Source organism: Bombina bombina, chromosome 7 (assembly GCF_027579735.1).
Source record: "Bombina bombina isolate aBomBom1 chromosome 7, aBomBom1.pri, whole genome shotgun sequence".
NCBI lineage: Eukaryota > Metazoa > Chordata > Amphibia > Anura > Bombinatoridae > Bombina > Bombina bombina.
In genome coordinates this window covers 507578954-507592530 of record NC_069505.1, presented here as the reverse complement: position 1 = coordinate 507592530, position 13577 = coordinate 507578954, and the positions used below count along the sequence as shown (strand labels likewise).

At 39.2% G+C, this 13577-nt stretch overlaps 1 protein-coding gene across 1 annotated transcript in view; it reads right to left on the bottom strand.

The window, feature by feature from the left end:
• Nucleotides 1–5963, bottom strand: part of TIMM50 (translocase of inner mitochondrial membrane 50) — a 114947-nt gene extending 108984 nt beyond the window's left edge. Inside the window, exon 1 of the mRNA XM_053721726.1 lies at nt 5687–5963. Within this exon, the coding sequence (XP_053577701.1) occupies nt 5687–5812 (126 nt within the window). The 5' untranslated portion in view covers nt 5813–5963. The remainder of the gene's footprint in view (nt 1–5686) is intronic.
• Between the last annotated feature and the right edge of the window lie 7614 nt (nt 5964–13577).

Below are 13577 nucleotides of genomic sequence, written 5' to 3'. Positions count from 1 at the left end.
ATATCGTTTTAGGAAATAAACACTGGGTTCTGCATATGTTCTATTCATATTCCTTGCCGGTAGCAGTCCTTTCTTAATATCTCACAGATTCATGTACCCCCAACATAGACACGGTCAAGTATTTTGGCCATACATTCAATACCACACAATCACACAGAGGGACCATCATATACAGTACCACACACACACACATCACACTATAACAAACATAATAGTGTCACAGCGTGATCTACCCACACACAGATTAGTGTCAGTGTGGCCCAAAAAGACAGTACCACTCATGTGCATGCACACACAGCGTCACGTCAGTGTCACCCACACATATGCACACAAAGTGTCAAAAACCATCAGTGATATCGCGCGACACACAACACAGTGAGACAGTGTGATCCACATATACAGCACCACATGCGTCCAAGCAGTGTCACACACATCACAGTGTCACACACACATTCAGTACCACAAATGTGCACTCACACAAAACAGTGTCATATTGTGACCAAACCACACAGTGTATCACATAATGTCATACTGTGGCCCACATATCACAATGTCATAAAGTACCATACACATCACAGTGTCATCCGCACATATTCTACAAGTTACGCAAAGGCAAGCACACACGTGGCACAGTGTGACCGACACCACCAGTACCTCACAAATCACAGTGCCATCTACACAAACAGTACCACACACACACACATCAGTGTCACCAACACATTTAGTACAATACCCGCAAATGCATGCGCACACAAGTGAATCCCACACAAATCACAACATTAACCATACAATACCATACATCCGCACACACACAAAACACAGTTTTACACACATCACAGTGATAGAGTGTAACCAACACATAGTGTCACAAAAACAGTGTGTATAGTGTGAAACTCCCCCCCCCCCACACACACAGTGCAATTCAAACATAGTACCACACACATGCATACACGTGACACAGTGTCACCCACACACAATACACAGTGTCAAACACACACAGTACCATACACAATACAGTGTCACAAACATCAGTGACTCAGAATAACACACACATACAGTACGACACAGACACACATATACAGTACCACACACAATACAGTGTCACACACACACATCAGTGACAGTGTCACACACAAAATACAGTGTCACACACATCAGTGACTAAGAATAACACACACAATACGGTGTCACAAACACATCAGTGACACAGAGTAAGCCCCACACATCAGTGACTCAAAATAACACACACATACAGTACCACACACACACAATACAGTGTCAAACGCATCAGTGAATTAAAATAACACACAATACAGTAACACACACACAATACAGTGTCACAGAATAACAAACACAATACAGTGTTACACACACATCAGTGACTTAGATTAACACACATAATACAGTACCACACACACAAACATCAGTGTCACAGAATAACAAACACAATACAGTGTCACACACATCAGTGACTTAGAATAACACACACATACAGTACCACACACACAATACAGTGTCACACACACACATCAGTGACTTAGTATAACACACACATACAGTACCACACACACACACACAAAATACAGTGTCACACACACACACCAGTGACTTAGTATAACACACACAATACAGTACCACACACAATACAGTGTCACACACACACACATTAGTGACTTAGTATAACACATGCAATACGGTGTCACAAACACATCAGTGACACAGAGTAAGCCCCACACATCAGTGACTCAAAATAACACACACATACAGTAACACACACACAATACAGTGTCTCACACACACGCACACATCAGTGAATTAGAATAACACACACATACAATACAGTGTCGCACACATCAGTGAATTAGAATAACACACACATACAGTACCACACACACAATACAGTGTCGCACACATCAGTGAATTAGAATAACACACACATACAGTACCACACACACAATACAGTGTCGCACACATCAGTGAATTAGAATAACACACACATACAGTACCACACACACAATACAGTGTCGCACACATCAGTGAATTAGAATAACACACACATACAGTACCACACACACAATACAGTGTCGCACACATCAGTGAATTAGAATAACACACACATACAGTACCACACACACACAATACAGTGTCGCACACATCAGTGAATTAGAATAACACACAATACAGTGTCGCACACATCAGTGAATTAGAATAACACACACATACAATACAGTGTCGCACACATCAGTGAATTAGAATAACACACACATACAGTACCACACACACAATACAGTGTCGCACACATCAGTGAATTAGAATAACACACACATACAGTACCACACATACAATAGTGTCACAGAATAACACACACAATACAGTGTCGCACACATCAGTGAATTAGAATAACACACACATAATACAGTGTCGCACACATCAGTGAATTAGAATAACACACACATACAGTACCACACACACAATACAGTGTCGCACACATCAGTGAATTAGAATAACACACACATACAATACAGTGTCGCACACATCAGTGACTTAGAATAACACACACATACAGTACCACACACACAATACAGTGTCGCACACATCAGTGAATTAGAATAACACACACATACAGTACCACACACACAATACAGTGTCGCACACATCAGTGAATTAGAATAACACACACATACAATACAGTGTCGCACACATCAGTGACTTAGAATAACACACACATACAGTACCACACACACAATACAGTGTCGCACACATCAGTGAATTAGAATAACACACACATACAATACAGTGTCGCACACATCAGTGAATTAGAATAACACACACATACAGTACCACACACAATACAGTGTCGCACACATCAGTGAATTAGAATAACACACACATACAGTACCACACACACACACACAATACAGTGTCGCACACATCAGTGAATTAGAATAACACACACATACAGTACCACACACACACACACAATACAGTGTCGCACACATCAGTGAATTAGAATAACACACACATACAGTACCACACACACAATACAGTGTCGCACACATCAGTGAATTAGAATAACACACACATACAGTACCACACACACACAATACAGTGTCGCACACATCAGTGAATTAGAATAACACACACATACAATACAGTGTCGCACACATCAGTGAATTAGAATAACACACACATACAGTACCACACACACAATACAGTGTCGCACACATCAGTGAATTAGAATAACACACACATACAGTACCACACACACACACAATACAGTGTCGCACACATCAGTGAATTAGAATAACACACACATACAGTACCACACACACACACAATACAGTGTCGCACACATCAGTGAATTAGAATAACACACACATACAGTACGACACAGACACACAATACAGTGTCGCACACATCAGTGAATTAGAATAACACACACATACAGTACCACACACACACACAATACAGTGTCGCACACATCAGTGAATTAGAATAACACACACATACAGTACCACACACACACACAATACAGTGTCGCACACATCAGTGAATTAGAATAACACACACATACAGTACCACACACACACACAATACAGTGTCGCACACATCAGTGAATTAGAATAACACACACATACAGTACCACACACACACACAATACAGTGTCGCACACATCAGTGAATTAGAATAACACACACATACAGTACCACACACACACACAATACAGTGTCGCACACATCAGTGAATTAGAATAACACACACATACAGTACCACACACACACACACAATACAGTGTCGCACACATCAGTGAATTAGAATAACACACACATACAGTACCACACACACACACAATACAGTGTCGCACACATCAGTGAATTAGAATAACACACACATACAGTACCACACACACACACAATACAGTGTCGCACACATCAGTGAATTAGAATAACACACACATACAGTACCACACACACACAATACAGTGTCGCACACATCAGTGAATTAGAATAACACACACATACAGTACCACACACACACAATACAGTGTCGCACACATCAGTGAATTAGAATAACACACACATACAGTACCACACACACAATACAGTGTCGCACACATCAGTGAATTAGAATAACACACACATACAGTACCACACACACACAATACAGTGTCGCACACATCAGTGAATTAGAATAACACACACATACAGTAACACACACACACAATACAGTGTCGCACACATCAGTGAATTAGAATAACACACACATACAGTACCACACACACACAATACAGTGTCGCACACATCAGTGAATTAGAATAACACACACATACAGTACCACACACACACACAATACAGTGTCGCACACATCAGTGAATTAGAATAACACACACATACAGTACCACACACACACAATACAGTGTCGCACACATCAGTGAATTAGAACACACACATACAGTACCACACACACACAATACAGTGTCGCACACATCAGTGAATTAGAATAACACACACATACAGTACCACACACACAATACAGTGTCGCACACATCAGTGAATTAGAATAACACACACATACAGTACCACACACACACAATACAGTGTCGCACACATCAGTGAATTAGAACACACACATACAGTAACACACACACACAATACAGTGTCGCACACATCAGTGAATTAGAATAACACACACATACAGTACCACACACACACAATACAGTGTCGCACACATCAGTGAATTAGAATAACACACACATACAGTACCACACACACACAATACAGTGTCGCACACATCAGTGAATTAGAATAACACACACATACAGTACCACACACACACAATACAGTGTCGCACACATCAGTGAATTAGAACACACACATACAGTAACACACACACACAATACAGTGTCGCACACATCAGTGAATTAGAACACACACATACAGTAACACACAATACAGTGTCACAGAATAACACACACAATACAGTGTCGTACACATCAGTGACTTAGAATAACACACACATACAGTACCACACACACACAATACAGTGTCGCACACATCAGTGAATTAGAATAACACACACATACAGTACCACACACACAATACAGTGTCGCACACATCAGTGAATTAGAATAACACACACATACAGTACCACACACACACACACAATACAGTGTCGCACACATCAGTGAATTAGAATAACACACACATACAGTACCACACACACAATACAGTGTCGCACACATCAGTGAATTAGAATAACACACACATACAGTACCACACACACAATACAGTGTCGCACACATCAGTGAATTAGAATAACACACACATACAGTACCACACACACACAATACAGTGTCGCACACATCAGTGAATTAGAACACACACATACAGTAACACACAATACAGTGTCACAGAATAACACACACAATACAGTGTCACGCACACATCAGTGACTTAGAATAACACACACAATACAGTACCACACACAAAACAGTTTCACAGAATAACACACACAAAACACAGTGTCAAATACATAGTGCCACAGTGTGATCAACCCACACACACATAATGGTGTCCCAGTGTGACCCTCACACACAGAGACTACAACATCACCCATCAGCATTACACAAGCAGTGTCGCATGTTACACACAAAGTGTCACACATATAAACACACAGAGTAGCTCACCGGATTCCCCTGTAGTACGGCTCCGGTTATTCCCCCTCCCCGAGCCTCTGAGCTCCAAGCTCGGATACATCCCAGGTCTGCCCGAACCCCAACTCCACGAGCCAACCGCACCAGCGAGGCTGCCATATTGTCCTATGGACAAGATGTGAAACCGCTTCAGCCAATCATCAACACCGCGTATGGAATAAGCCTATCAGCAACGAGCCGGTAAAGAAGCAAACCAATCAGGGTAAAAGAAATGGATTGAACTTGTCAGGTATCTCTGCCATGTTGTGTTTGGCGAAAGAATGTGTAACCTTGCAGAAAGGACACGTGGTTAGGGTGTAAGGCGGGGCGATCCGGGGCCCCTTGCTATGACGAAACACCAATAATATTTATTATGACTTTTTAGATTTTTTGTTCATGACTCTAACCAGTAGTACTAGTACAACGTTAGTCGTATTAATTACCGCATTGTATGGTGGGAAGGATATGTGTGCAGTAACAGTTATATGTCTGTGTGGTGAGGGCTCATTAAACACCTTGTACATAGCAAAGTATAGTGTAAGCAGTGAGGGTTTATTAGGCACGCTGTAAATACCATGGTATAGAGTAAGTAGTAGGGTTGTATAAGCACTGTAAATACCATGGTATAGTGTAAGTAGTAGGGTTGTATAAGCACTGTAAATACCATGGTATAGAGTAAGCAGTAAGGTTGTATAAGCACTATAAATACCATGCTATAGTGTAAGCAGTAAGGTTGTATAAGCACTATAAATACCATGGTATAGAGTAAGTAGTAGGGTTGTATAAGCACTATAAATACCATGCTATAGTGTAAGCAGTAAGGTTGTATAAGCACTATAAATACCATGGTATAGAGTAAGTAGTAGGGTTGTATAAGCACTATAAATACCATGCTATAGTGTAAGCAGTAAGGTTGTATAAGCACGCTGTAAATACCATGGTATAGTGTAAGCAGTAAGGTTGTATAAGCACTATAAATACCATGCTATAGTGTAAGCAGTAAGGTTGTATAAGCACGCTGTAAATACCATGGTATAGAGTAAGTAGTAAGGTTGTATAAGCACGCTGTAAATACCATGCTATAGTGTAAGCAGTAAGGTTGTATAAGCACGCTGTAAATACCATGCTATAGTGTAAGCAGTAAGGTTGTATAAGCACGCTGTAAATACCATGCTATAGTGTAAGCAGTAAGGTTGTATAAGCACGCTGTAAATACCATGGTATAGAGTAAGTAGTAAGGTTGTATAAGCACGCTGTAAATACCATGGTATAGTGTAAGCAGTAAGGTTGTATAAGCACGCTGTAAATACCATGCTATAGTGTAAGCAGTAAGGTTGTATAAGCACGCTGTAAATACCATGCTATAGTGTAAGCAGTAAGGTTGTATAAGCACGCTGTAAATACCATGCTATAGTGTAAGCAGTAAGGTTGTATAAGCACGCTATAAATACCATGGTACATTGTAAGCAGTAAGGTTGTATAAGCACGCTGTAAATACCATGCTATAGTGTAAGCAGTAAGGTTGTATAAGCACGCTGTAAATACCATGGTATAGTGTAAGCAGTAAGGTATAAGCACGCTGTAAATACCATGGTATAGTGTAAGCAGTAAGGTTGTATAAGCACGCTGTAAATACCATGCTATAGTGTAAGCAGTAAGGTTGTATAAGCACGCTGTAAATACCATGGTATAGTGTAAGCAGTAAGGTTGTATAAACACACTGTAAATACCATGCTATAGTGTAAGCAGTAAGGTTGTATAAGCACACTGTAAATACCATGGTATAGTGTAAGCAGTAAGGTTGTATAAACACACTGTAAATACCATGCTATAGTGTAAGCAGTAAGGTATAAGCACGCTGTAAATACCATGGTATAGTGTAAGCAGTAAGGTTGTATAAGCACGCTGTAAATACCATGCTATAGTGTAAGCAGTAAGGTTGTATAAGCACGCTGTAAATACCATGGTATAGTGTAAGCAGTAAGGTTGTATAAACACACTGTAAATACCATGCTATAGTGTAAGCAGTAAGGTTGTATAAGCACGCTGTAAATACCATGCTATAGTGTAAGCAGTAAGGTTGTATAAGCACGCTGTAAATACCATGCTATAGTGTAAGCAGTAAGGTTGTATAAGCACGCTGTAAATACCATGCTATAGTGTAAGCAGTAAGGTTGTATAAGCACGCTGTAAATACCATGCTATAGTGTAAGCAGTAAGGTTGTATAAGCACGCTGTAAATACCATGCTATAGTGTAAGCAGTAAGGTTGTATAAGCACGCTGTAAATACCATGGTATAGTGTAAGCAGTAAGGTTGTATAAGCACTGTAAATACCATGCTATAGTGTAAGCAGTAAGGTTGTATAAGCACGCTGTAAATACCATGCTATAGTGTAAGCAGTAAGGTTGTATAAGCACACTGTAAATACCATGCTATAGTGTAAGCAGTAAGGTTGTATAAGCACGCTGTAAATACCATGGTATAGTGTAAGCAGTAAGGTTGTATAAGCACTGTAAATACCATGCTATAGTGTAAGCAGTAAGGTTGTATAAGCACGCTGTAAATACCATGCTATAGTGTAAGCAGTAAGGTTGTATAAGCACACTGTAAATACCATGCTATAGTGTAAGCAGTAAGGTTGTATAAGCACGCTGTAAATACCATGCTATAGTGTAAGCAGTAAGGTTGTATAAGCACGCTGTAAATACCATGCTATAGTGTAAGCAGTAAGGTTGTATAAGCACGCTGTAAATACCATGCTATAGTGTAAGCAGTAAGGTTGTATAAGCACGCTGTAAATACCATGCTATAGTGTAAGCAGTAAGGTTGTATAAGCACGCTGTAAATACCATGCTATAGTGTAAGCAGTAAGGTTGTATAAGCACGCTGTAAATACCATGGTATAGTGTAAGCAGTAAGGTTGTATAAGCACGCTGTAAATACCATGCTATAGTGTAAGCAGTAAGGTTGTATAAGCACGCTGTAAATACCATGGTATAGTGTAAGCAGTAAGGTTGTATAAGCACGCTGTAAATACCATGCTATAGTGTAAGCAGTAAGGTTGTATAAGCACGCTGTAAATACCATAATATAGTGTAAGCAGTAAGGTTGTATAAGCACGCTGTAAATACCATGCTATAGTGTAAGCAGTAAGGTTGTATAAGCACGCTGTAAATACCATGCTATAGTGTAAGCAGTAAGGTTGTATAAGCACGCTGTAAATACCATGGTATAGTGTAAGCAGTAAGGTTGTATAAGCACACTGTAAATACCATGGTATAGTGTAAGCAGTAAGGTTGTATAAGCACACTGTAAATTATTTACAGTGTGCTTATACAACCTTACTGCTTACACTATACCATGGTATTTACAGCGTGCTTATACAACCTTACTGCTTACACTATACCATGGTATTTAAAATACCATGGTATAGTGTAAGCAGTAAGGTTGTATAAGCACGCTGTAAATACCATGATATAGTGTAAGCAGTAAGGTTTTATAAGCACGCTGTAAATACCATGGTATAGTGTAAGCAGTAAGGTTGTATAAGCACACTGTAAATACCATGGTATAGTGTAAGCAGTAAGGTTGTATAAGCACGCTGTAAATACCATGGTATAGTGTAAGCAGTAAGGTTGTATAAGCACGCTGTAAATACCATGATATAGTGTAAGCAGTAAGGTTGTATAAGCACGCTGTAAATACCATGCTATAGTGTAAGCAGTAAGGTTGTATAAGCATGCTGTAAATACCATGCTATAGTGTAAGCAGTAAGGTTGTATAAGCACGCTGTAAATACCATGGTATAGAGTAAGTAGTAGGGTTGTATAAGCACGCTGTAAATACCATGGTATAGTGTAAGCAGTAAGGTTGTATAAGCACGCTGTAAATACCATGCTATAGTGTAAGCAGTAAGGTTGTATAAGCACGCTGTAAATACCATGGTATAGTGTAAGCAGTAAGGTTGTATAAGCACGCTGTAAATACCATGGTATAGTGTAAGCAGTAAGGTTGTATAAGCACACTGTAAATACCATGGTATAGTGTAAGCAGTAAGGTTGTATAAGCACGCTGTAAATACCATGCTATAGTGTAAGCAGTAAGGTTGTATAAGCACGCTGTAAATACCATAATATAGTGTAAGCAGTAAGGTTGTATAAGCACGCTGTAAATACCATGCTATAGTGTAAGCAGTAAGGTTGTATAAGCACGCTGTAAATACCATGCTATAGTGTAAGCAGTAAGGTTGTATAAGCACGCTGTAAATACCATGCTATAGTGTAAGCAGTAAGGTTGTATAAGCACGCTGTAAATACCATGGTATAGTGTAAGCAGTAAGGTTGTATAAGCACACTGTAAATACCATGGTATAGTGTAAGCAGAAAGGTTGTATAAGCACACTGTAAATACATAGTTGCCAACAGTCCCTAATTTCCAGGGACAGTCCCTGGATTTTGTTGTATGTCCCTGGATTTTTTTTGTCCCTGGAAATGTCCCCGAAAATCTTTTTTGCACAACATTTGTTGTTTGTATATATATATATATACACACCTACATATATACAGATAGATAGATGATAAATAGATATAGTGTGTTATTTAAATATTATTCATTCCTAATGGAATATTATTATTGATGGGTTCACATATTATTTGTTTTTCTAATTTTGATGCTGTGTTGAAAAAATAACCATATGCCCAGAACGTGTTCCAGAGACTGGGTAGGTGTAAAAGCTTGGTGCTGTAATCTGTATAATAATCTATGGATAAGTCTAAATTATACTATTACTTTCAAATGGGTGTGTTTTGATTGCAGAACTGAGTGGGCGGAGCAGTTGAACAGTAGGTCGTCAATATACTCTAGTAACGCGCTTGCTTGCTCTGCTGCAAAGTGTCCCTGGAATTTTTTTTTAAATGTTGGCAACTATGTAAATACCATGGTATAGTGTAAGCAGTAAGGTTGTATAAGCACGCTGTAAATACCATGATATAGTGTAAGCAGTAAGGTTTTATAAGCACGCTGTAAATACCATGGTATAGTGTAAGCAGTAAGGTTGTATAAGCACGCTGTAAATACCATGGTATAGTGTAAGCAGTAAGGTTGTATAAGCACGCTGTAAATACCATGATATAGTGTAAGCAGTAAGGTTGTATAAGCACGCTGTAAATACCATGCTATAGTGTAAGCAGTAAGGTTGTATAAGCACGCTGTATATACCATGGTATAGTGTAAGCAGTAAGGTTGTATAAGCACGCTGTAAATACCATGGTATAGTGTAAGCAGTAAGGTTGTATAAGCACGCTGTAAATACCATGGTATAGTGTAAGCAGTAAGGTTGTATAAGCACGCTGTAAATACCATGGTATAGTGTAAGCAGTAAGGTTGTATAAGCACGCTGTAAATACCATGATATAGTGTAAGCAGTAAGGTTGTATAAGCACACTGTAAATACCATGGTATAGTGTAAGCAGTAAGGTTGTATAAGCACGCTGTAAATACCATGATATAGTGTAAGCAGTAAGGTTGTATAAGCACGCTGTAAATACCATGCTATAGTGTAAGCAGTAAGGTTGTATAAGCACGCTGTATATACCATGGTATAGTGTAAGCAGTAAGGTTGTATAAGCACGCTGTAAATACCATGGTATAGTGTAAGCAGTAAGGTTGTATAAGCACGCTGTAAATACCATGGTATAGTGTAAGCAGTAAGGTTGTATAAGCACGCTGTAAATACCATGCTATAGTGTAAGCAGTAAGGTTGTATAAGCACACTGTAAATACCATGCTATAGTGTAAGCAGTAAGGTTGTATAAGCACGCTGTATATACCATGGTATAGTGTAAGCAGTAAGGTTGTATAAGCACGCTGTAAATACCATGATATAGTGTAAGCAGTAAGGTTGTATAAGCACGCTGTAAATACCATGGTATAGTGTAAGCAGTAAGGTTGTATAAGCACGCTGTAAATACCATGGTATAGTGTAAGCAATAAGGTTGTATAAGCATGCTGTACATACCATGGTATAGTGTAAGCAGTAAGGTTGTATAAGCACGCTGTACATACCATGGTATAGTGTAAGTAGTAAGGTTGTATAAGCACGCTGTAAATACCATGGTATAGTGTAAGCAGTAAGGTTGTGTAAGCACGCTGTAAATACCATGGTATATAGGGTTGCCAGGTGTCCAGTATTCAACTGGACAGTCTAGTTTTTTAGATGGCTGTCCAGTCAAATCTGTACAAAAATACTGGACACTTAAATGTCCAGTATATTTAAAGGCCCCTGTCAGCTAAATGTAAAGGGCCTTCTAGGCTTTTATGCATTAGAAATATGTCTCAAAAAGAAGTTACACTGTGCATTTTCTATTATATGTGTTTACAGGCAACTATGGTGGTGTTCAATCATTGCTGGGTGTGTACCTCTAGAAGCCATGGGGGGTCACATCACTGCTCTGTACATGTTTTACTGGCAACCAAGGGGATAAAATGACTGCTTAGTTATGAAAAATATATGTGATGGGATCAAGGGTGGGGCCTAAGGTTGAGCTTTTGTGGAGACATTCTGTGAACCCAGCTATGTCCCCTATCCAATCACCTATAGGTTGTCCGGTATTTGTATGAAGAACTGCTGGCAACCCTACATACAAATACCAGCTATGGGCTAGATTAATCCAACGAATTATCCCATGTATGCGCTCCGGATTCAGACGCTGCCCATACTTCTCATACCGCGTTCTCGCACTGTGTGCTGAGTGCACCTGTTACATAATTCCTTCGGAAACAAAAGATCCACACTTAGGGTGCCCAGGAAAGGGGAGCCCCACCAACGCTTTCAGACTTGTAACACTCAAACTTGAAAGATATCCTGTCACTCAAAAGCAGAAATTGCAATCCACTGATGAAAACAAAACTTCTTTATTTATTCATAAAATCAATAGATGCAGCAGATTAAATCCAAATGCGTTTCGTCATCAATGACGTAACTTTCTCAACGACTCCTTAAACTAAATGATCGACACAGGTGTTTATAAAGGCATAGAGACTTTAATCCCTCCTTCTTTAACCGCTTCAATTATAAGTGCCTATATCATTCAGAATTATGGGTGGTCATATTATTTTTCTATATATTACACAGACTTGTAATTAAATCATATCCTCCAAGTAAGTATCAACCATACCTATACAAATGTAATACACCTATGCCAATCTTTATTTAGGTTGGTGGGAGATGGTCCATGTTTTTGGAGGTAAAAATCCATACAGGGAAAGTATTCAGTTTCATGGTCGTTATATAGACAATTTGTTGTTTATATGGAGTGGCAGTGATTTGGATATACAGGTAGCCCTCATTTTACAATGGTTCAATTTACACCGTTTCAGAATAACAACCTTTTTTTCCAGTCATGTGACTGCTATTGAAAAGCATTGAGAAGCAGTGCATTTATTAAAATAGCCAGTAGGTGGAGCTGTCCGCTTGTGTTGCAGCAAAGCCAAGCAAGCTGAAATTAATCAGTTTAACCAGACCTGAGCTATCGAGCAGATTTCAAAGGAACAAGATCTTCCTGTCTATAAATCAGTCCAGATTGGAATGCATAGTAAGAACTGTTTGCAGAAAAATGCAAGTGAAGTCTGTGTTGTGTGATTATTTTATTAGGTTTATAATGCTGTTTAGCATTTAAAGTCTTCATTTCAAAGCTTTAAAAATAATGTATTAGGTGTTACTTATGACAATTTTGAGAGGGGCCTGGAACCTATCTCCCTCACTTCCCATTGACTTATATTATAAACTGGGTTTCAGTTTACAACGGTTTCGATTTACAACCATTCCTTCTGGAACCTAACCCCGGCGTAAACTGAGGGCTACCTACACAATTTCCTGAAATATT